The 25,149-nt window shown below is 42.7% G+C and overlaps 1 protein-coding gene and 1 long non-coding RNA gene across 3 annotated transcripts in view; both read left to right on the top strand.

Annotated features, from left to right (window-relative positions):
* The first annotated feature begins 595 nt into the window (after positions 1-595).
* Positions 596-3,403, top strand: LOC134077813 (uncharacterized). The gene is made up of 2 exons (XR_009938761.1): positions 596-721; positions 2,359-3,403. It is a non-coding gene; the product is annotated as an uncharacterized LOC134077813 (long non-coding RNA).
* A 13,734-nt stretch (positions 3,404-17,137) lies between these two features.
* The window catches only part of gpc6b (glypican 6b), a 56,538-nt gene continuing 48,526 nt past the window's right edge, over positions 17,138-25,149 (top strand). For both annotated transcript variants that reach the window (XM_062534604.1, XM_062534603.1), the window contains exon 1: positions 17,138-17,660. In XM_062534604.1, coding sequence (XP_062390588.1) covers positions 17,507-17,660 — 154 coding nt within the window. In that variant the 5' untranslated portion in view covers positions 17,138-17,506. The remainder of the gene's footprint in view (positions 17,661-25,149) is intronic.

Genomic DNA, 25,149 nt, shown 5'->3' with positions numbered 1-25,149 from the left:
TTATTGTAGTCCAAAATGTGGGCTACATGGGCATTTTGAATAAAACATTTTTTTAGTAGGCTAACTGGACGGCTTTTTGAATACCCGCAAATTTGTGATAGCCTTAAATGAAGATGAGAGCATGGCTCACTTGACAAGTCTTGTCGGCAAGTGAGTAGCCTAGGCCTTATAAAAGTCAATATAGCTTACGATTTTTTTTGTCTCCTTGTGTTAGATAAACACGCTACACACGCGCTGACAAGCTAGACCAGGTGAGAATAGCAGAGTTCTCGCATTCTAAACTCATATTTGTGCTAACCCAACCATTTTTATAGCCACCTTCGCGTTTTCGTTCTATCCAAAAAGTATCCATCCTTACATGTTACTTTGACGCAGGATGTTGACAATGTAATTTGTGTTTACAGTTAAGCCTGTTTTCTTCAATTGGTTGCAAGTGGCTCTTGGATTGGTGGAGGTTTCGTATCGGAAGTAGTTTATTTAGGCCTATGCAAATGAGGAGTTGGGGTTGTAGATATTTACGTTCAACGGGAGCCGCCCTTCATTCACCACATGGTTAACAGCGAGTAGCTTGGCGCCACTTTCGCAAATTTATTTTGTTTTATCAAGTTTCCATGTTTTAAATTACTCAAGTGAATACTAACCCGGTTATCTAACGTAGCTACAACCTAAGGAAGTTTGTGCGTTAGTTTGGTAGATATGCCTGGAGCAGTGACAGTAAACGGTAAGTCTGTTCAAGTGAGTGAAGATGGTGGATTTCACAGGCGGGTGTCTTACTACGCGCATGTTATTGACATGAAACCTGTTGTTAGCCATTTAGCGTTGTTCGGTTGTCGAAGTCAAATTATGATTACTTCTTAATTCTGATTTACTTCCCAAAGGGATTATCTTACTTACCGACTGTGCGACAAACAGCTTTGTAGTAAAACAATGCGATAACAGGCGCATGGCTGTCCCTTTCCTCCATAGTTAGAATGAGGGAGATTTGAAAAGCGTGCGCTTCTCACTGCAGTGCCTACTCTAACTAGTGGCTGGAGTAGTAAGTTGTGATTTTGCAGGGCGCCGTTTCTCCTGTCGTTGGTAAGAATCATTATTCATTTCAAAGTATAAAGTATTGGAAAAGTCAAGTTATTTACATTGTTAAGTGGGCATTGGTGAGCGAGTTTGAGAGCCTCAAGAACAAAGCAGCAGCACATGGGGCAGCTGCAGGCCGCGCGCTATTGCTAGCTACCAAAGCTAGGTAGCTAACAGTATGTTAGCAAGATAGCCAAGTAGTGTGCAAGCTTTGCTGGCAATATTCTTCTTGACTGCTAGGGAAATTATGTCTCTCAACTCACGTGCTTTGTTCCTCATTGCATGATTTTTTTTTTATATGTAACCATAGCTTCAAATACCTTTGAACAGTTTGTCACGAATGTGGCCATTCCCAAATGCGCATGGAGCCCGAGGCCGGTGTCAGGCATTCGTTGGCCAACTTGCTAACTTTTTCCTAAATTTCACTGCATGTCTCGGGTGAAGTACGTCAATGATTGCTTAGTTGAATGTGGGATTACTTGCTCAACTTCAATTTCATCTAAGATGAGACAACTGAAAACATGGCATGTCAAAAACCCGTTAACGTTAGCGGTGCATGTTAGCTAACTGTAGCTAGCAGCTAATGGCATGCCTTTTAGGATGCTACTTGGCTAGCGTGGCGATGTCGAGTGCAGCTACATTTTTGTATTTAGTTTTTAGGTAATATTTTAAATGTGTGTTAATGGGGGGTTCTGTTTAGAATATTACACGGCTGTGGCCCATTTTCTTTGGCCTTTGCAAGTCAACCCCCTCGAGTTTGTTTCTGGTTGAGAATGTGAGGACTGCGGACTCAGCGGCGCCATGTTGGTGCAGACCATGGGGGAGGGGTGTGCGTGAGTAGTAAAGCATTACGCATGCGTTAGTTTCACAACGCGGGCCGCAGACTATTTTGCTCGTGTTGTAATCTCTACCTAGAGAGCTGAGACGACTCATTCTAAGTTATTTGACGTAAATACACAGCACGAAACATGTCAGAATATTAAAATCGTGCAACGTTTTACACATGGTTGTTCGTGAGGTGTTGTAAACTAGGACTGTATTTGATTGGAGTGCAGGTGTAAATGTACAAAGACTATCGTATGGTCATATTGTAGCACCTTGTTTATGATTACTTAACATGAATTTAAGTTCCTAATGGGTACGTAGTATTGGTTTTTAAACCCTCTAGCCAAAAGAAACCATTACACCTGTTAAACTGTGAAAAATCTGGCAAACAAAAGCTATATGCAAATAATTGTATGCCCAATTACCTTGGTGTGATCCCATGCTTGTTTCCCTTTTTTGCAGACCTCATCTAATGTCCCAGGGTTGCACACATCTTGGCCACAGCTGGAAGATCTCTTCTACTGGATCTTTTCTACTTGGATACAACACTCAAAGAAGCCTCCAGGACTGGTACTGTCTCTGTAGTGTCAAAGTGCTTACAGTGCAGGTAGTACTAAGTGATACCTACTGCAGTGGAGGCACTTCAAGCACTACACTGACACACTAAACTAAACTATCCCACACAGCAGACCGTTCGTCTGTTAACTACTGCTTATGCTAAGGTGCATCTAGTGCAGATAGTGAAGTAGACTAGCACCTACTGCCCTAAGTGCTCCTTCTGGCATAAGGAGCAGGGATTCGCATCTGGTGTGTTTGGCTGTATTTGTGCTTTCTTCTTATGCAGTTCTCTGCTAGTTTTGCATAGTTGCACTACAAGAAAAAATGAGTTGTGCAAATCTATGCAAAACTGATGGTGGCCTGCTTCCCCGTCTTTCCTATGCTGTGTGCTTGGACGAGGCTGCCTGTGCGCATCTTGCAACGCTTCTGTGTGTGTCTGTGTGAGACCCCCAGCCACTCTGTCCTTTACATCAGGTTTCAGCAGTATTAAAGTGCTTATAGTGCAGGTAGTTACTTATTCATCTACTGCAGTGTGAGCACTTGAAGTACTTCTAGATTGTGGGCATCAGCATGGACCCTGAAGCTACAAGACTGTTGCCACTGGACTCTGGTTAGTTTTGCTGGTTTGCATTCAGCTTGTAACTGTTGCTGTGCAAATCCATGCAAAACTGATCATGGCAGTGAATCGTCTGCCAACTCAGATGGGCAATCCCTTTCTGTGCAGGTTGGGATGGGTGGCAATGCTCTTGTACTTGTATGGTATTGCACTTGTCCCGGCCTGTTGAGGACTTGGGAAACTATACTGCTGCCTTTTGAGTAGTAAATTCATCCATAATATCTTTCCTGTTTTAAATGATCCTGGTACAATTTGTTGTTTTGTTTTTGTTTATCTGTTTGTTAAAATATTGTTTTCCTTTGTACAACTTGAATAAAAGTTTTGACAAACTTATTTGATATGAGCGTTCTTTTTGTGGAAACTTTGAATTGGCTGATTTTTTATTTGAATGACTAAATAGTTTGTGTTAAGTGAAAGGGGGAGGGTTACGTACGTAGCCAAGTATTATTTTTGTCTTATCCCACAAATGAGCAGTTATTGCATGCAAATGACCCAATAGTTGAATATTGGTGGAAGTGGTCTGTGCAAACCACAATAGGTTCTATCAGAAGGGATTCCCTTAGTGTGATGTAGAGTTCATGTATGTGATCATGTTTATCATGCGGCCTACTCAGTCAAATATAGGAATATTTGTAAAGTCGTAAGGAATGCGTGAATGTATCGCATATTTCTAAATTGTGGTCCAGTGATGTGAGTCTTCAGTCAATCGATATAAATCAGTTGGTGACTCTAGTGACATGAAGTTCCAGCTACATGCTTTGGCTACTCTCGGAATTCAGTTTGTTGTATTTAACCACAAGGATTATGTTCTCTGGGCCACTGTGTTGAGGTTTGATAAAGAAAGTTCCACTTTGGATTTTTTTTTTTTTTTTTTATCCAGCAGAGGGAGGCAGAGTAATTCCTGCATGCACTACCAAAAGATTGCTTCCAGGAGACCCATGAAACTGAAGAGTTATAGCTTGAGACCATAATGTTTTATTTGAAGTTAAGTTATGGGTTAAACCCAGGTGTATAGCTCGAAGATACACTTGGAGTGAGTGCTGAGCCTCTCGCACTGTAGTAATATTCCCTTTCAGTTGCAGAGAGGTGATGCTAGTTTATAGTGTTCATTTTACTGATTTCAGTTAAGAAATTAAATGAGTAGCCTAAGTAAAAACGCTGGCTTATTATGCCAGTTTGTAGTTGTAGGTTAGGCCAAATTGGTTGGATCATTGTGAATGGTGATTTAGGTCAGAGTTTAGTAACACACTAACATACATGTTATTTAGACTCTGATACATCTTTCACAATAGATAGACACATACTTCCTGCCACACAAAAAGTCAGATGCTACTTTGACATTAAACTTATTTTGCTGTAAGTGGACATAATGTTTGCCTTAGTATCGGTCATGATTTTCAGATATTTTTGCGCCTTGCTTTGGGCTTTCAAGACTTGATTTAATTACTGGTTGGCATGGGGCTGTTCTGAAATTAATAGCTACATTTTAGCCACCTACTGTTAGTGTGTCTTGAGATTGCAATATTATTATTTTATTATAGTACTCCTAATTTTCATGTATCCTGCTGGTCAACACTTGTATTTCGGAGCATTCCATCTCGTCATTTGATTTGTGCACGTTGTCTAATTTAAGGACATATTTCTCCACTCCACAGGGCCACTTGGCCCAATTGAGCTTGAGAAACAATATATTCTAATGACTAGTTGCACTGATTTAATGGAATTGCTTCCTGCTGCTCAAGTTAAAATGATGCAGTAAATCTGAAGAGTTCTCTGTACAAGTTAGAACTAAAACACATTCTCTGGGTGAAGTTTCCATTATGTTGTGGCCTGTATTATCACATCTTTCTGGAACCAAATAGAGTGAACTTTTGAGTATGGAGGGACTCTAGAGGGTGGGCTTTGGAGGAGCGACCGGTTGCTGTGGCCTTGTTGGCTGTAGATTTTGACAGGATTGTAGTGGCCTTCAAACTGCGCCATGTTAATGCTAAATTTTTCATGTCGCCTCACTAGACCACACTGATACACCAAAAACACTCGCTTGCTAATCCCCAAGGCTATCTGCTCATGTCCTTTGCCTTATCTATACTATCAAAGGACCTTCAGATCCTTCTGGACACTTTCCATGGCATTAACATCAGAAGAACTCTACTCCGATTATTGTAAAATCTTACCTTTCAAGCAGGTATGACCGATGTCTTCCTGTCATTTCAGGATATGGGTATGACTTATTTCACATCAGTTATCTGCTGCTCATGCAGTTTCTACATCAGGCTATATCTGGTTATGGCACAACTAGTCCATAGCATAGCCTACTTTATCTGTTAAGGTATTTAGCTGACACATTTGTCCAAAGCGACAATTCAATAGTTACATTTAAGAGGTCAAATCAGTTTAAATAAACTCTAAGATCTCTGTTCTAGCATTTGATCATAGTCCTTATGAGGAAGTGTCTCAGTAATACCTGACATGTTGATGTAGGCTACTTCATTCTGGTGTGTAGGCCTAATAGATATTGTGAATACCTGCATTTGACAGAGGGTTTCTCACAGTGCGATATAATTAACAGTTGAACAAGCAATTTAAAATTAGTTACAGTAAAGTAAGTTCTTGTCTTCCTGTCCCACATGCAAATTGACTGGTATCAAGCTTTTTGGCAAGTGTACATAGATGCTATGCAAATATTCCTTGAAGTGATGTCAGCCATCTTTATGCTCAGCTACTGAACAGACCTCAGCATGTGTGGCTCGGTGGCTAATCTCTCATGTAACCACTTCTCTGTCCTGCTCTCTCCCAGAAGCTCCAGCATTTCATGCTTTAGAGAAGGCAGCACTATACAGATACATCCACTAGCAGATAGGTCTCTGGCTCTGCGGGGCGGGCAGGAAGATGATCCTCCCTGATAACATGGAGATTATGCTAGGTGAGTGTGAGACCTCTACACCCTGTCTGTGTGTACAGTTATTGAGTTTCCAAGGCAATAGTCTGTTCAATCTTTGCCGATTTTAAGTTATAACTGCTCAAGGTAGCCTTCAAATTTAGTAATTGATGTGTCATCTTTGGATGAATAAATAAGTGGATAAGTATGTAAAAAAATGCCTTGGCTAGTGTATTGATCACTTATAGAAGAGATAGAAATAACAGTTAGTCCTCTCTAAAGTATTCCAGCAGCCTGTTTTCCAAAGCAGCTATTAGAGATGACAGGCCGTCTAACACAGAAGTGAAATGAGGTCATCCACCAAGTTCATAAACCTGAAATGACCTGGAATTACAGACATTAAATAATGCAGTTTTTTTGTGACCACAAGCTAGATAGTGTATGGCCTGGCCATCTGAATTTAATGTCAGATGTTTTCATCTCACCTTCACCTGGCAATGTAGGTTATTATCGAAATGAATTTGAGGATGTTGTGAAGTATCTAAAATGCCTATAACATATCATTGTTGCATCATATCATTGCGCATTATAGCTTTTCCTCTAATGTAGAATTCAGAGGGAGACAACAATGATGGTGATATGTGTAGCCTATGCCATGGCAGGAATTGTACAGACGGTGTGACCGTCATGGCCGTTGTTACCTCTTCTGCCTTGATGCCCTAGATATTGACACAGAATATAATCAGGGACATTGCATTTCTCTTAACATCTTAAACTGTGTCCTCTGTGATCTTCACTTTGATTTGATTTTTCATATTTGAGCCATTTTCATATCTTTTACCCATTGGGTCGCCTACTGTTGAATTTTACCCAGGCTTTATCCAACAGTGACAACCAAAACATTTCCTTAGATATGTTTCATTTAACTCGGCACAGGATCTAAACCCTGAGATTATATTACAAAAAAATATTTTCTAAATCAAGATCAAGAGGTTCAGTAAACCTTAATTTGTTTTTCTAAATGTTTGGCTTGTCCTAGCAACAACGCTGTAGATCCAGACACTGCGTGGTAAGGAGGACACCAGCTGAGGTAAACCAACTGACTGATTTATGCTCCTGTCGCACAAGCCATCATGTTGCCATAAGAATCCCCATTTACACCTGCCAATTTATCTCCTCTCTACTGCAGTCGGTGGCTGTAGACTATGTGTTTATAGGACACTTAGACACCGACATCTATCACTGATGACAGCAGACCATAAATATTTTTGGAGCTCTCAAGCTCGTCCTGCCGCGTCAACATGTACGTAGTAGAGCATAGCTGTAATCTTGAGCTTCACCATCATAATTGGAATGTTCTAGTGCTTGTATGGAGCAGCCTGACTAAGCAGGTTTGGTTACAGTAATTTTCTCACTGGATGCAAATTGATTTACATGTAGGCTACAGACTCGGGAGACATGCATTTCCTATTCACTGTAGTAATTCCATCATTAGAGTTGGCCTTGTCGTGTCATCATCCCTTACTTGGATGTATCTAATAGAGCAGGATATATATAGGTAACAGATGAGATATGAACTGATTTTGCCAACTGATTGTGTCAATTTCTCCTACTTTCTAAGCCTCTTCTCCTTACATACCATAGCTATTTATATGGACATTTGTTAGATGAGATGTGAACTGACTTTGCCAACTGATTGTGTCAATTTCTCCTACTTTCTAAGCCTCTTCTCCTTACATACCATAGCTATTTATATGGACATTTGTTAGATGAGATGTGAACTGATTTTGCCAACTGATTGTGTCAATTTCTCCTACTTTCTAAGCCTCTTCTCCTTACATACCATAGATATTTATATGGACATTTGTTAGCTGCCATTGGCTCAAATTGATCTGAGTACAATGAGGGGAAGCAGGCAGGGGGCCTTTTAGAGAGTTCTTAACAATTAATGATCATCTTAGAGGAAGATTGAATTATGGAACACTGTGGTAATTCATCACTGAACGCTGTAATGAGTGCAGTGCGTGAGCTTTCCGGGATCATTTCCAGCTGCCAGTGTCATTTGGTTTTTCACGTCTGCAACGTATTGGGTTCTTTTTTCATTCTTTTGTTTTTTAATCTTTGTCATCTTTAACGTTGTCATCATTCATTCATGTGGTGGGAGTAGAAGTGTTGTGAAGCATGGCCTATTGTAACCACCACATGGCCATGTGCCTTTTTTGTTGTTGGTTTTTGTTTTCCAAACATTTTTGGTCAACGATTTCCAGGACACTAAACACTGGGGTACATGAAACTCCCCTAAGACCGAAATCTTTTTTTTTTTCTCCAGTCGTTGCCCCCAAAATTACAACATTTGTAGGGTGAATGATTGCATCCATAGGGTCCTGCAATTGACATGTTTTGTTATGACAGCACAATATGTTTGTAGCTTGGTTACTTTGGAAAATGTTGTACATGTTTGTACATTTGTGGAAACCCTGGCTGACAGACTGACAGCCAAACCGCACCAAACATAACCTCCTTATTGATAATGAATAGTAATGAATAGTAACACTGTTCTATTCAAAACATTTGTGTATAAATGTGGTTAGGACTAAGTGGCCTTCTCCCAGAGTTCCCTGACTGAGGCCACACAGAGCATCACTGAATCTATCCAAATCCATTTAATATTTCTCCCAAAATTAAATCAGGGCTTTGTCTGAATGAAAGTGGTTCATTGGTAAGACCACAGGTTTGCTGCATAAGGTATATCAGTCAAAAAATATACTGTAACTCCCCGGAAATCTGAACAATACCAATTACAATCTCAAGTGTAATTATGGTTTATTAATTAGCATATCAAAGATAAGCTGTGTCCTTTCCAGTGTGATGAATGGAAGCAGCAGGCTCCCCTTTGTCAGTCCAATAAGTGTAATAAATTAACAATTTAACCCTATTAATCACGCGAGCGCAATGTCGTTTGTAGCCCTAAGGGCGATGTCATACATGACAGTTTACCCAAACTCAATTAAACCAGAACCTTCAGGAGGCACTCCTTTTGGAGCGCTGTTGTGGTTAAGTGATTCAAAATGGTGGCTACAGTCCCTCAGTCATCTACTGTAGTCATCCAGGTAATTCCACACAGGCTTCACTTTTTTAAGCCACTTGTTCATTTGTTCATTAAAAACAGAACCCTTATTTCACTCCTTCGTGTGATGCTGTAATTAAAGCAAGATATATGGTTATCTCAATTTCAGTTTCAGTTCAATTTCAGTTTAATCATAAGAAACCTGCATGAAAAATCTGTGTTCCAAGAAAAATGTGGAAATCTTCATTAAGACATGTGTGGTGTAGTAGTGATGGCGAAGCTGTTGGACAGGAATGCTGATTTCCAAACTCAGCCCTGCCCTCCTCTGGCATTGCATTTCATTAATGAGCTATGAGAATGAGAGTATGTGGTAATGAACCATGTCACATTTCACAAACTTATTTAGACTTCATCTATTATCATTATTTATTTATTTTTATTTCTACGTCGTGTGAATGTGTAACTGCGTCTTGGCCTATATTCTCGGTGCGTTCAGATTGGTCTTCTACTGTTTTTAGTACACACGAGCATATAGAAACATGGCTCATTTCAAATCACAGAGATGAAGAAGTATACTTGAAAAGCTATCGATATTGATGGTAATAGATGTCGGTGGGCAGGTGCGGTGGAAGGTCCCCAAAAGGGTGTGTTACAGAACCACTGCAACTATCTGTTCCACCAGATTTTCCACCAGTTTTTTTTTTTCCTGCTTCCTTTGATTCAAAGGATTTCATTTATTTTGCAGTCTGATGTTTGATATTGGATGTGCCTGTGATGATGTGAACTGGGAATTGGCCAGCTGTCAGATCCGTATTATTATCTGCCCGTGAGTTTGAGGCAAATGAGAGTTTTGGTCTCTGAGGTGATCTCACTCCTCCGTGTGCACACGGGCGCGGAGAGCGGCATGGCCTGGAAATCCGGAGCGTTCCGGTTGGACCTCGGCTTCCTCTTTAACTTTGGAATGGCAAATATTCAGGTTGAGTGTGTCTCATCTTTGCCATGGCAGCGCTATCACTTTCTGTGAATGGCATTTCATTTGAGGATTTTTTTTGTTCATGAGACAGAATCTACACCGTGCTGTTACATTGATCAGACCAGCCAGTGAGATATCTTAAATTATGACATTTGTTATCAGTCAGGAATGTAGATTTAAATGTTGTATATTGTATTCTGACCTAGAAAACAAGGCTTGTGCATCTTTGACCATGTTAAATTAACACCTTCCTTTGTGGTATGACTTACTGTACTATTTCAGCGTCGTGAATTTAGCACAACACAAATGTGAATTCAGTCTCAATCTGCATGCCTTTTCCACATTCTTAAAGCCATGCATGCTTCAAGAGCTATATGTAGAGACGGAGGAATGGGTTCAAAGACATTCCTCATTACCCAGCACTCATAATCCTGATGTAAATTAAAATGGTGGGACAAGAGCTTGAGGCTAGTTTTCTAGTAATTGATTTTTAACCAGTTGCTGTTTCAGATTAATGCGTCCACTCAGTGCCACTGCCACTGATATACAGCCTGCAAATTATATTAAATATTTCTAGCAAATTTCTTCAAATGTAGAGGGGTTTTTTTTGCATCGGACTACTAGTTAAGCAGGGTACTATTTACAGCAGACATACAACACAGATGGCAAATACAGACAGTTAGTTGAAGAAACATGAACGAGCTGTGACTAAATTGTAAAATATTGTAAAAGGAGTTTTGATTGAGAACAGACATGACGTACCCTTGATACATCTGATATCTTGTCCATAAAAGCAGTTTTTTGAGTTGAGTTTAAACCCAGAGGACCACACCGTGAGCTGCTGAGGGAAACCAACATGGTCAATGGGTGCCTCTCATTTAGAGTTTATACGTCCTCCCTCGCTCCTCGGGCCTCGATCCTCACTGATCTACATAAAGAGAGATAAATGAAAAGATAGACTGTCATTGTAGCCGCCCCATCATTCTTTATGTACATCAGTGAGGATCGAGGCCCGAGGAGCGAGGGAGGACGTATAAACTCTAAATAAACTCTAAACTCTCCTATTGGCTACTTGTAGCCAGGCTTAGAGTATGGCCGTTTCTGATTGGAGCCAAAGGTTCTGGCAGTAAACAGAGGAGATACTGTAGATCTGCTGGTGTCCAGCCTGAGCTGCAGGGGGCAAAATTCAAATTTCCCGGAAGTTCGGGCAGGGTTCACCCAGCCTACCATTTCCACGGACCTACATTTGTTCTCCTCACAAGTTTAAGGCCACATGGTGAGTTTTATTCGGAAGTTGGACTACGAGCAGGATTCCGTTCCATCTTCATCTGCATTCTGCTCTTGAGGACAGTCACACTGACACTCTGCAGAAGTCTGTCTAATTTGTTCCTACTTATTAGCATTCATATTGAATTGGATGTTGGATTGTAACTAGAAACCTGGGGTGACCAGCAGTTTCTGTGTGGCACGTGTGAACATCCAGTCAGGAAATAAGGTGCATCACCAGCTGTCTATCTATGTCACTTCACTGGCTATATGTCAGGCTTCTCAATGTCCACGTAATACACTTGATGCAACTGCTTCAGCTTTCATTAAGTGGGATTTAGCCGCAGGTCTCTCTGTGCCGTTTTTTAACACATACTGTCTGGTGTTGCCATCACTGTGTGCACCACGGTGGTGGTGGTACAGTGAGCTCCCAAACTCACCGCGGTCTGATGAACCTCCTCCCTGTAAGAGCTTACTTGTGATTACCTCCACACTTAGCAGTCGTGCACCTCTTACTGTAAAGCAAATCCTATTTACAGAGCTTTATTCATTTCGCACAGTTGTCACGATGCCTCATTTCTATGCCCCCTTACCCCATTGCAAAATCCTTCAACTTTTGACAGTAACTCTGGGCCTTGTGTCTAATGAAACCGAAACACATTTGTAGCACTTATGTTGCCGGCGGATTTGGCCTTGCTCATCCCACGTTTGTACTGTACTGTACCTCGCGCATTTCACACGTGGAATAGGCTTCGGAGAAAAAAGGCCTCGTTGATGGAATAAATGTAAATGCACCACCTTTAATCAGCGCACACTGGGCATGCTCGGCATGCTGGGAAGGACTGCGGGGTCATTATTGTCTGGAGTCGCCTCCAGGAGGGTAGATTAAAAGCAGCCACGGTCCAGGGAGCATTTCAGAGCTGGCCTGTTTGTCTCCCCTCGGTTTTATTTACCTCTCGGCTCATCATCTGGACTATTCTGCAGCGGGCCTCCAGTGAGCGCGAGCGAGGGGGAATATAGCTCATATCGGGGGGGGGGGGGGGGGGGGGCATTGTAAACCCAGATGCCTCCCCTGTTCCCCCACACCTAATCTGCAGGCGTGTCGCTGCTGGCGGCAGAGAGAGTCCTCCTGACACTGGTTTTAGATTCAAATTGATCGCCACGGCGACACAACAATGGCTGGCTTTTAAAAAAAATCTGACCAGGAACAAACAGGAGCATGGCGATAGAGCCGGCCAATATTGTTGTCAATAAGGCTCTTTTGTGTCTGTCTGGTGCTGGCGGTGGGGTGACACACATCTGAGTGAGTCTGATTTGAGAAACTCAGGGAGATTAATTAAGAAGCATTGATCCCCAGCGCTGGTTCATGACTGCAGAGTCAAGATAGATTTGTTTTGGCAGTGGAAATAAGAGATGCCATTGCATGAACGGCACAGTCATTTATTGTAATCATACTGTTGTTTGACATCGTTTCAGAGAGCAGTAAATTGGCATCATCCAGTAATTAGTGAATGGCATTTCAAAGAGCGTTTAATAACTTATTGGAGCCCTGCACTTTTGGGTACTGTGAGAGTATGCAATGAAAATATAATCAATTGAAATCTCGTCTGTTGCAGTTGGGCTTTATTGCCGTTCTCTCATCTTGAGAGATTACTTTGAACAGTTGGTTGACACGAGCTCAGGGATGCTCTCTGTAGCCACATCTGTAGCAATCAAAGCTTTGAGCCAGATTCCTACAAGCTCTCCGGTGGCCGCTCCACATGGCGTCCTCTCAGTGCGCTCGCGTCTCACCCCCCCACCCACCCACCCCACCCCACCCCACCCCACCCCATTCAAGCTGAAGCAGTGCACCAGGAGATCCACCCCATTCACTCTCAGTGTGGGCACCATTAAAGCTCTTCATGCTACACCCTTCGGCCAAGACAGGAGGGTAGAGATCACATTCCTAACACAGGAGATCCACATTATTCACTCTCAGTCTGGGCACCATTAAACCACTTCATGGCTTCACTTCCCCGGGTCCTATGTTCCCCACTTTGTATGGGACCGGGGAACATAGGACCCTTTTTTTGGTAAATTTTAAAAAGGGTCCTATGTTCCCCGCTTTCCCCCCCAAAAAAAGGGTTCTATGTTCCCCGGTATGTATTGCGACTGGGGAACATAGGACCCTTTTGGGGAAAACCGGGGAACATAGGGATGACCTCGCTTCATGCTACACCCTTCTGCCAAGTCAGGATGGTAGAGATCACATTCCTAACATTCAAAAGATAATTAAAACTTAAGCGCACAGTTTTGGCACAGAGGAGGGGGCAAACTCTGTCGCGGACAAATAGCTGCGCACATTTAGTCGTTTGATATATCTCTTTATTTCGTGACATCGAATAAGCTGCACGCTATGATGAAGAATGTGTTGTGGGAGCAAGATGCAATTTGGAGAGCTATCTCAATCTCACAATCTTGTGCTTTCATTGTCATGGCATTCAAATTGCACAAGCATCCATTCCCTCTTGGGATTCTGTGGCAGATTTTTATCTTTCACAGTACAGAAGGATATTGCGCATCAGGCTAATCAGTCTTAACACTTACACAATAACAAGTATGCCTTTCATGTTCGTGCAGTGGCACAAACATAATTGTTGCTTTGTCATGGAAAATATTCCATCTCCCCTGAAAAATGAAATTTAATTTCAGGCAACAATTTCCTTGGAAAATTTGTCATAAGCTATTGCATACTGTAGGTATGTCAAGAGTAATCCTCAAGTGACACACTGCCCAGATGTAAGACTTGTATTGAACTGACTTGAAAGATGATTATTTTTGCCTTCTAAATGAGCGCTGGATGTTCCTTAGATTAAGTGCAATCACCAGTGATGAACACTGCAGTTTGACAAGATTGTAATGGCAAGAAAACATTGCCCATGGAATGTATGACGGTCCGCAAGGCAGCCCTGTTGACCCATAATGACTCGATCTTAAAATAGTCACCCTGTATTCGCCTTAACATCTTGAAAGTTTCTATTTTAGCCAGCGTTCTGCTAAAGATTCTGCCATGTGTTTAGCGTTCAGTTCAGTGTCGTTGCGTGCGTTGTGTCAGTGGAATTCTACCCTAATCCTGACAATTGTGGTATAGCAAACCTTTGGTGCTGTAAATATGTCCCAGCCTTCGTCAGTTGGATGTAGTTGGGTTTGCGTTTCCTTTATAGCTAAGTGTTGATCTGTGGCGACTTGGACTCTGCTACCACATGTTTTGTTGTTGTTGACCTCACCCACCATGGGAAAAGTGCCAAATGTATGCCTTTCCAGGAAAATCTATGACATGAATTTAGGATGAAGATGAACTTAATCAAACTCATATGAATTGCTCTAAAGAAGAATACAGGGAATAACTGAAACAGAAATGTGTTCTTCGGATCCCCATGCACCAACACGTTTGGCTTTCAAGGTGATATTAGTCATGTGTTCCTCAGTAGAGTGTCGGGATATTCCTTTTGTGCTCTCTAACAGTTTTTTTTAACAAGGGGGGGGGGGGGGTGCAGACAGCATGGGTGTGAACTAGGGCCAGCAGTGAGCACTCCAACCGCATTGCCTGAGATAGGAGCCGAGCACGCCTGTCCCCTTTCTTTCTAAGCAAGCCCTACCAAATGAGATCACCAGCATCACACAGATGCATCATTTATAAGGGAACTCATCTCATTAAAACGTTTCCTGTTCTTCTGGCATGGACCTATTTCAATTCATCCTGCAAGAAGAAAAAAAAAACTTTAAGTGCTGTAACACAGAGATGCTTTCTACATGTGATCCTCTAGCAGACGGAGAACAATAAAAGTATCAGGTCTGTGAGGAGTGGGAGGATTTCTATGCATCTACAGTGCAACGTTTAGCAAGAGGTAGGGGGGCAATGAGTACAGTGGAGCCATAACTTGTGTGGCCTTTGACTCTGGAGCATTGAAGCTTTCCAGTAATGGGGTTTTGTCATCGCCTACAGTTCTGACTAAGCCATGCTGCCTACTCCTCTCAGGGCTGCATCAGACATGCACTGAAGCAAAGGTGTTCTAACGAATGCTCTGATTTCTAGAGTCTCTCTCAATAAATAGACTTGTGTGCTGTTCTGAAGACCTAATCTTTAACATCAAGCCAGCACTGTCCATATATAGTACAACGAATGATATGTAAATAAGGAGACAGGTTATGTTTGTTGGACAGACTGCCAACATATCTGTGGATGGTCATGAAGGGACATATACCAAGCCAAGGCAGAAGACATTGATGTTCTTATATCCTCAGGGGGAAATAGCCAAATAAACAGTGGTTTGGCCATTTGTAGTTGTACAGTATAGTCCTCAATTCCCTCTGGAATGATCTTTGAAAATGTTGGGAACTATACCCGCAGACAAAACTTGCTTAAATGGGCAGCCACAGTGCCACAAAGGTGCTTTTCCCCTCCATTAGACATGGTGTTCAGAGAAGGAGGATCCCCATGTTGTAAATAACCCCACTCCCCAGTGCCCCACTATAACCCTGTTGTTGACCCTCTTACCCATCTCTGACAAAGGGACTCACCATCAATATTCAAATATAACCCCCTGCATGTTCTTTCAATAAATCTGGCTTGGACCTGCTTTAGACCAGTTTGATCAAACCGGGCACGTTTCAGTCCAAGTGCAGAAAGTGAGTTTAGTCGAAATTAATGACTGCCTTTGGCAATCCTACATTGCAGACTACAGTGACACCAACATGTACAGCTCCTTAAATTCACTCACTTCATGTAGGGAAAAAAATCAGTAAAATGATAAGCTGCCTTGCCAAATCTTCCCTCTGGCAATTATATCTTCTCATCATTTTTTGAGAAATTATATAAATGTTTGATTACATTTTCAGTGTTCAGCTCATTCTATAATATTTGTGTTGAGGCCGTTGAATAATATTTTTCTGGCACTTATTAGTGGATTATTCAAGGTTATGCCTTCCCCTAACAATAGGTAGACTCTTTTTCTGACCTTGCACATTTCTGCATGTGGTCGTTATTCAACTTCTGTGAGCATGAACAAAGATTTAGAACTGCTAAAGCACAAGAGCTTTATACTGTATATTGATATTGACTTAACAGTAATATAAAACAGCCATATTTAAAACATTTGATAATATCTGAATAATTTCTTAGCATTTGGCATTTTCATGTTTCAGTGATGTGGTTCACATGCACTCCAAATCCCTGTATACTCATGTAGGACATATCTATGGAATTAAGTCAGATAATCTCATAATGTACCCAGTAATCAATGTAAATGTCAGCAAGCATGTGTGCTCACAGGGATATTGTGGGTCTGGTACTCCCTCATCTGTTGACTGCAGAGAGATGATTTAGTCTCACATCCTGAACATCTGGTAGCGACGCTCTTGACTTGCGCTTGAAATTCCAAGTTAACACTGCTCCTCTGGCGCACTTCTAGCTGCAGATAGCTCTCGTTCAAGCCTGTGTATACAAGCGCTATTTTATTTTCTCTATCAATTCCAGTTGTTATTTTGCCATTATGCCTTCTCAAGTCAAGGAGAATGTGAATTATTTTTAATAAGAGGCAAATCAGAGAAGAAGAAAAAAGTTTTTATTACGACTCAGTTTATTCCCGGATATAGTTTTACTGCTAGATGCATCTGAATGTTTTTAATATAGTTATTTCTCTCCGTTTTAAGACAAGGTGCATGTGATTGTGTGCACGTTGAAAACGGGGGCGTAGGTACAACACCGTGTCGTGTAGCCTACGCTTGCTCCATGTGTTTGAATTTCTGTGCCAGTGATAAGAGTCGGCGTATGAAAGCGCACCACCCTATATATCCACAGAACCTGAGACTCCACTCCGCATTTTCTCCCTGTGAACAGTCAGTTGCCAGCCGTCTCCTCGTCTGAGCGATTCCACTTCATTCTAAGAACCGTGAGCAACGACTCCGCACCGGGCTGAAGTTTGCCGAGCACAACGTTTAAAGCGCTCAGTCAGATAGATAGGTTCATGTGGCGGTACCCCGGTCTCAGCGTAGTATTTTCGGCCAAAAAGTGGGATCCTCCACCGCGGGCTCTTCAAAGTCAGCTGCTACTCCTGTTTTAAAGAGGGGACATGTTCTTGTTTGCGCCGTGTTGTTGAGGAGAGGTAGCAAACGCTCATCTTATCCAACACCTCCGGATGTACTGCAGTGTGATAAAGCCCAGTGCCGGTAGCCACTGTGCCGCGGAGTGAAGGAGTACAACAGAAGTGCACCATGTTGAGATTACGCACCGCTGTCCTGTGCGCTTTCTCTTTTCTCTCACTGACAGTGGGAGCGGATGTAAAAACTCAAAACTGCAGCCAGGTCAGAGACGCTTACACCGCTAAAGGCTTCAGCTTTACCAATGTCCCTTACCAGGAAATCTCAGGTGAGCACGGAATGTAAGCGTTGTGTGCTACCTGTCAATCGTCTGTCCTATGTCTGTTAGGGCTTTTCCAGCACATGGGTGAAGTTGAGCAACTGACGTGCGGGACATCACTGGAGGGAAAACATACATTTAAGTAACTGTGAATCATGTTTTTGTCTTTTAACAATACCTCAAGGTTGATTTTGAAACTGCCACTCCATTGTCCACATCGATTTTTAAAATAGCTTTCAATCAATTACACTGCAGTAGCTACTGTGAGCGTGGAATCTGTTCGTAGCCTACCTATACCAATGACTTTATAGCACCTGTCCAGGCCATGGAAAATTGGCTATTTCTGTGAACTCTTTTATGTCTTATAGTGACACTGCTTTGGGTCCAACTGTGCCTTATACGGGATGAAGATTTTTGCATCAGAAATAGACTAATTGCAGAGTGTAGGCAACATGGAAAATGTCTTGGCTTATTACACTGGAATTGTTGAATATTTAATAATACATGTTCAACATATATTGAGCAGTTTCATTTAGCAATGTAACATCATTATGCCTCATGTGGTATTGTTGAACTAGAGTTGGCCTTGGAAATTCAGACTCTGTTTTGCTGGCACTCTGAGATCCATGAACAGGATAGTATGAAAGCTCCCATTTGTGCACAGCAAGCGTACATGGCTCGTTGGAGAGGACTCAACCCCATCAGAAAGACATAGCTAATTAAATTGAAGGAGGACACAATGATTCCCATTTAAACCCGAAATATGGCAACATTGTAACCATTATGGTCAAAACCCAGTATTATTTGTGCTGCATTGATCCCAAGGTTATGCATGTCGGTGAACAGATGTATCACTGTCTCTGACTGTATTATTTATAAGTGGTCTGTGTGTCTGGGCAAACATTCATTGGATTGGTCATATATGCAGGACTTCTTGTCCATGTTTGGTTTGCATTATTCAGTTCTATCAAACTTCACTTCTGTGTGTTGCACATGGCCTGCAGTTTTATTAACCTGTTGCTTGGGATAATATGATTGATTCAGTTTAAGCAAATGTACTGTATATCTTAAAACTGCATCTGCCCTAGAGGAAAAGACATTTCGGATCCCCGACAATATATGATGTGGTAGCCTAATAATCAGTTATTTCTGGATGTTTTTTGCATACTCCAGCATGGTGTATCTGTTATTTCTAAACGGGAGTCCAAGTAAACTGAACCTTTAATGGAAGGTCTGTTATGGACACAGACGCTTGAGTGTGAGTGGATGGCATTTCACATATCTGAACATTTTGTTAACTGTCATTAATACACATTTATTATGTCATAAATTACTGTGATAAAGAAGTTGTTCCAGAAATCCGTCAGAAGTGTAGGCTCCAACTTATTGAATTAGTTGGGAGTGTTCCATTTGAAATTGCACTCTGGGGTGGGGTTGTTATAGGCTGTGGGTGACTTGGTATCTCCTCTCTTAGGGGGGAATAGCAACTCTCCATTACATGCTATGCTCTGTGACTTCTATAATCAAATGAATGCTTAGTTCAATTGCGATAATTAATTATGAAATATTAAATGTGCCAGAGCTCCGGCTCAGCTGCTGGTACCTGTAGTCTATAATATATGGGATCATCGGGCTGTGTTTAACGTCATAAAAAAGGCTGTGGTATATGCATGTCTTGTGAGCTAAATAAGTCAAATGGCCATTGCGTGTGATGACCACATCATAGTCCATGCCTCAACATACTTGTGATTATCTTTAATTATGGCTAAAGAACATACATGTGAACATACTTGTGATTATCTTTAATTATGGCTAAAGAACATACATGTGAACATACTTGTGATTATCTTTAATTATGGCTAAAGAAAAATAGGTGTGATGTACAGTTCTTCTAGATGAATAGTGTTACGGTAAGCAAATGCCATTAAGTTTTCTCCAGATGAATGTAAATCAGTAGCATTCAGTGGCTAAACCATATGCTTCCTATCTTTTGGCCTCATGGCTGAGTTGCTGTTCTGTTCATTAGTATCCCTGACTAATATGAAAAGACAAATTACACATACGGCTCTCATTTACATGTTGGGGAAAAGCGCAGTCTCATTTAATAATTAGGCAAATTAATGAAATGTGTAATTATAGGGCAAAATAGGCAGTAAGATCCTAAGGGCAAAACATTGGTGTGGCTGCCCAGTGCCCAGTGCTTCCACATGCCACATGGTGGCTGCAGCACATGCTCCAGGCTCTTTGCTCATTGCACTGACTGTGCACTTTACCCGTCAATTAAACTGGGCCCCATAGAGCTGGCATGGCAGCAGAACATGGCTAATAATGTGAGATGTCTAATGACACTGTTATGCAGGTGCTGGAGCCGATGGTCCGTCTGTCTTTAGAGTCTGCCTCTGCCGTTGAGAAACCATTTGATTAGTTATGGAGTGACGTACCATATGTTTAAGTTCATTTCTGTGTGTGCCAAGAAATTGACTTATATCTCGGAGAGTGTGGCATCTCTCTCTCCTAATGAAGACGCACCATATGATCAGGTCTGCCCTTTAAGCTGTTTATGTGCGAGGCTGTGTGAGAAGCACATACGTTTCCCAGCATAATCATGCTAATGAATGAAATAAACATGCCGGGAATCCTGCTCAAGCTCATGGCTGTGAACTTCTGCAACTCTGCTTCCCACTTTTCTTTTTATAATCCGGCTGGCAGGTCTCTCTCCCACAGTGAAGCTGGAGCGCGCCTCTTTAGGAATTTGAATGGACGTTTGATCTTGGCGACGGCGGGGCCGAGTGTATCTCGAGAGTTGTTTGGCTGGATTCGGCCAGGTCAGGTTGAATGTCACGGCGGTGTCAGCATTATTGACAGGCCCCGGCGCTGCTTGGAGCTGTCAGAAGAGAAGCCAGGTGGCGTGGCAATGCCTGTGAACGGCGCCGTTTGCATTCAGAGGAGGCCCTTGTTGTTCTGCCTGTCAGCCGCGGCGTCAGCGAGTGAGCGTCCGCCCGTCCGTTCCGTCTGAAAAGGGCTGGACGAGCCTGCAAACAGAGCGAGCGCTCTCTTGGCCTCCTGCGAAGTCGACGGACTGTCTGCCGAGCTAAAAATGTCCAGCGCTCGTCTCGGGCTCCTGGGCGGCAGTCTTGTCCATATATTTAAAACAAACTGTCTGCGGGCCCATTACATGCCAGTGTCCCGTAGCCAGGGCTCATGATTGACATGGCGAAAGCCTAGCCCCGGCACGCAGTCTTGTGTGTGTGTGTGTGTGTGTGGGTGTGCATGTGCGTGTGTGTGAGTGTGTGAGTGTGTGTGTGTGTGTGTGTGTGTGTGTGTGTGTGTGTGTGTGTGCGTGTGTGCATATGTGCGTGTGTGTGTGTGTGCCTGTGTGTGTGTGTGTGTGTGCCCCCTCCAGTTCTCTGAACTGCGCCGTGCTGAATTAACCCACGCCTGATTCTTGATGGAGATGTTTGCGGGGATCATGTGTGCCGGTCGGACCGCCAAGTTCCTCTTGCTGTGGCCTCCCAGCTGGACCCTATCATTCCATGTCCTTCGCAGGCCTGCTGAGCTGAGCCTTGGCCGTGGGAGGGGACCGAAATAACGCCGTTGACATTTTACAAGCTTCTTGACTGCATTTGCTTCCTGGCAAATTATCTCTGCCTGTGTGTGTGTGTGTGTGTGTGTGTGTGTGTGTGATGTGCTGTAATTTCTTCTGAGCCCTACTAAGACCAAGCTGTAAACGTATGGACGTGCAGACTGTGTCAAAGGCAAAAGGCAAATGGCAAATGCTAACAGGTTAGCCCCTACTCAACATTGTGTCTGTTTTAAGGTTACATTCTCACACCACACTTATACTTCTCTGCTTTCGAGGACTTTGATGATGCAATGTGCAATGATTACATTATATTACATTGTATTACATTACATTTGGCTGACGCTTTTTAGCCAAAGCGATTAAGCAGCATAATGTCTAAGGGATGTGAAAATGGTCCCCAATGGAATAGCTGGGATTTTAAGTAATGTTAGTAAATAACAGAGCTTGAGGGCTGTCCATTGTATTAAGCCCTTTTATGAAATGCACCACCTTGCTGAGATTTCAGATTCATGGAGAAAATAGCACTTTGACTGTAGTAACAGCATCATCTTGCACTCATACATTAAGGTTGATACATTGACCTCAGCCATTCTGACACAGACCGATAAAACCATGAATCATCACATGATTCCCTGAGCCATGCATATGTATGGGATCTTGTCCTACACCAGGCATATGCACTCTCTATACCAGGGGCTCTCAATGTATTTGGTTCCAAGGACCCCATCTAGGGGATAACATTTTCCGAGGACCCCCCTTATAACCGTAACAGTTAACCATTCGTATTCTCTGAAGTTGTGGCCGGGTCCACTGTCCCAAGTTAATGTGGGTAGGACCAAATAGACACAACTTGCTTGTTTTATGGGTGAAAAGAGCATCATCTTTTTAAAATGTTAACTTTATAATTTCAAGCAAATTATTCCGCGGACCCCTTGGCTATGGGTCACGGACCCCACTTTGAGAACCACTGCTCTATACAGTATGTACTGTATCTCTGCAGGTGCTCATTGTGTATGCCCTGCTTTTAGGGCAGGGTAAGGTTCATCAATCCCACATTCCTGAGGGCTTCGCCTAGGTCAATATGAGGGTAGATTTGCAAAGAGACGAGACATTTGCCAGCAGTCTGGTGATCATTCTGAGAGAGGGTGAGACTCCATGTTTTCGTGTACATATGTTTTTCAATGAACATAAAGTGGAGACTACTTCTGCTGAGTGCAATCGGTGGGGTGTAGACATTTAGTAAAAAGAAGTAAAAGTGATAAAAAAAAAAAAAGATAGATGAATTTGGCTGCTAGCTGCTGACCTTGAGAGTTTTTAGAAAATCATAATGGTAGGCTGGTTGCCATTGCGCAGCGTGGAAAGCACTTTGGGAGAACATTTACAGCTGTAATTCAAAATCTTTTCACCGGATTGCCAAGGACATTACAGAGGAATCAGCAGTGTGATATATACAGCCTAATTACTGATGTAATTGAAAGGGTGAACTTTGGGACTCCAACCAGCCTGTCAGCAAATGTGCTGGTCTGCTCCTTGCATAGCAGCTTCTCGCCCAATGATGTACAGTATGTGAATGTGTGTGTGGATGGGTAAAAATGTGAGCCAGAAATGTGTAAAGTGCTTTCGAGAAAAGTGATAGATAGAAATGCAGTCTAATGTCACGTGGCTATTCAAGAAAGAACATAGTTAACCTGCTGTAGCATAATACTGTAGAATCACACTCAGGGTCTACTCATATAGTCCACCATATACTAGTATCTTCACTACCAACAAACCATCTGTGGACACTACAGCTACAGTTTGATTAAGGTTAAGGGTTTGGTTAATGCTCAACTGCCATTTTACTGCTGAATTTGAATCTTAATAGATGATCTGTTTGGTCTCCGTGGGCGGACTATCCAAATTAGTGTTACCAAGTAGTACACTCGAATGCGCCTTATGAATTTACATTCTGTATTTTATTAATTTCTAACACACCTCAAAAGAGGTGAGCTAATGTGAAACATTGTTTGTAAGATCCAGGCTTCAGCGGACATATTAACAGTTCTTAACAAGACAGCTGTAATTTAAAAGGTAAAACAAAGTTACATATTCAAAAATCAGCACTACTCATATTCATTGATCTCTTGAGCTTTACAGGGTCCGCTAGTACCTTAATGACATATTTTATTCTTCCATATTCGTATTCTTAAAAATAGCTGTTTTAAAAATATTCAGTCGACTGTCAGCAAACTATCCAGTGAACTACTGCTGCCTCTCAACAACCAGTCAATTATCTGTCATCTCACCCTAAACATAACCTGGTGTTAATGCTTACTTTTACCTCACACACACCCTAGCTATAATACATGTGTATTACAAAACAGCTCATAAAACTGAGCATGAGCTCTCAGAAACTCTGTTTTCGGGAGAAACAAAGATTTGAGTTTGTGCACTCTTCCGTCTGTTTGCCCTTCCCACGATGGAAAAGTACACACAGTGATGACACACTGTTCAGAATGTTGGTATCAACACAAGGTTGTTTTTTTTTGTAATAATAAGTCATTATAGTTATTTTAAAACACTATACAGACTGTGCCAAACAGAAACCTGGGTGACCAAGTCAACCCCTAAACCTGCCAACAGCTATCCAATTAAAACATAACCTAGGGCTAAGTGTATTCAGTATTCCGATGCAGTCAAACAACTTTAGCTTTTTTAATATTTGTATCCCTGACAGTCAGCTGCTTGCTTCCCTGTGTGTTTTACGAGTTCTTTCTGCTGGTCTCGGAGTCGAATGGATCTCCGTGTGTTAACATGAACTAGGCGTGACGCTTGCGATTGTGTGATCCCCCCCCCCCCCTTCATGCATCTCCTCCTCACCCCTCATCATCTTGTCAAAACCCTGCGCCATCAAGAACCTGAGCCCCCCTATGAAGGCCTGGCTGCTGTCGTTGTGTCTATCTTTAGCGGCGTGTCACTCGTGTTGACATGGGCTGGCTAGACAAGTGCACCTGTAGGAGGCGCAGGCTTTTAAAGGGCTCCCGAAGGAAAGCGCAGTCGACGACTGTTACGATGTTTCACGTCCCACGTGGGGGGAGGACGGAGGAGGCGCTCTCTTGGGTTCCTCGGCACGGACAGCTACTCCGTCCTCCCTGCTCTGGGTGGACGACGGTGACGTCGCCTCGTTCCAGCTCGGGGCTCGCTAATGAAACAGCACACCAGAGGTGCCTCTCATGCAGCGTTTATACGTCCTCCCTCACTCCTCGGGCCTCGATCCTCACTGGTCTACATAAAGAATGATGGGGCGGCAACAATGGGATAGTCTATCCCTTCTTCTATCTTTCTTTATGTAGATCGGTGAGGATCGAGGCCCGAGGAGCGAGGGAGGACGTATAAACGCTGCATGAGAGGCACCCCAGGAATGAGCTGTAAATGAAGGGAGAGGACTGGTGATCACAGTAGGTGGCTCCGCCTTCCTACGTACTTCCGCTCAGTTGTTTTTATTTCCCTTCACTACGTAGTCTGGGTCTGCGGTATATTCGCGGGTTCTCTCAAGACAAAAATGTACAGGTCCAATCAGCGAACAGAGGGAGTAGATGAGAACGATGACATTGAGGTTGTGCGCTAGTTTGAGCATGTCCCGTCACGATCGATCGTTAGCGATTGGTTATGGCAGATCTGAGAGGTTCTGGGCAGATCCAATAGTTTTAAACATCAACAGAGTATCCGCATTCAAGGAAGTTCACGCTTGGCAGTGGAAAATGGCCAGACTCTCTGTGCGTTATGAATGTACGAGAGTATGGTGGGACCAGGCTAGGCCAAGGGGCCCTCTTTCTAGAGACCCTCCAGCCCAGTCCGGCCCAGTCTGGTCTAGTATAGTCCAGTGCAGCAGCTGCTACCTGTAGCTCCTCCTCGGTGCTCCAGATAGCGGTGTGG

This window comes from Sardina pilchardus, chromosome 4 (assembly GCF_963854185.1).
Source record: "Sardina pilchardus chromosome 4, fSarPil1.1, whole genome shotgun sequence".
Lineage (NCBI taxonomy): Eukaryota > Metazoa > Chordata > Actinopteri > Clupeiformes > Clupeidae > Sardina > Sardina pilchardus.
Note: the sequence above shows the minus strand (reverse complement) of the source record. Positions and strands in the feature narration are given on the sequence as shown.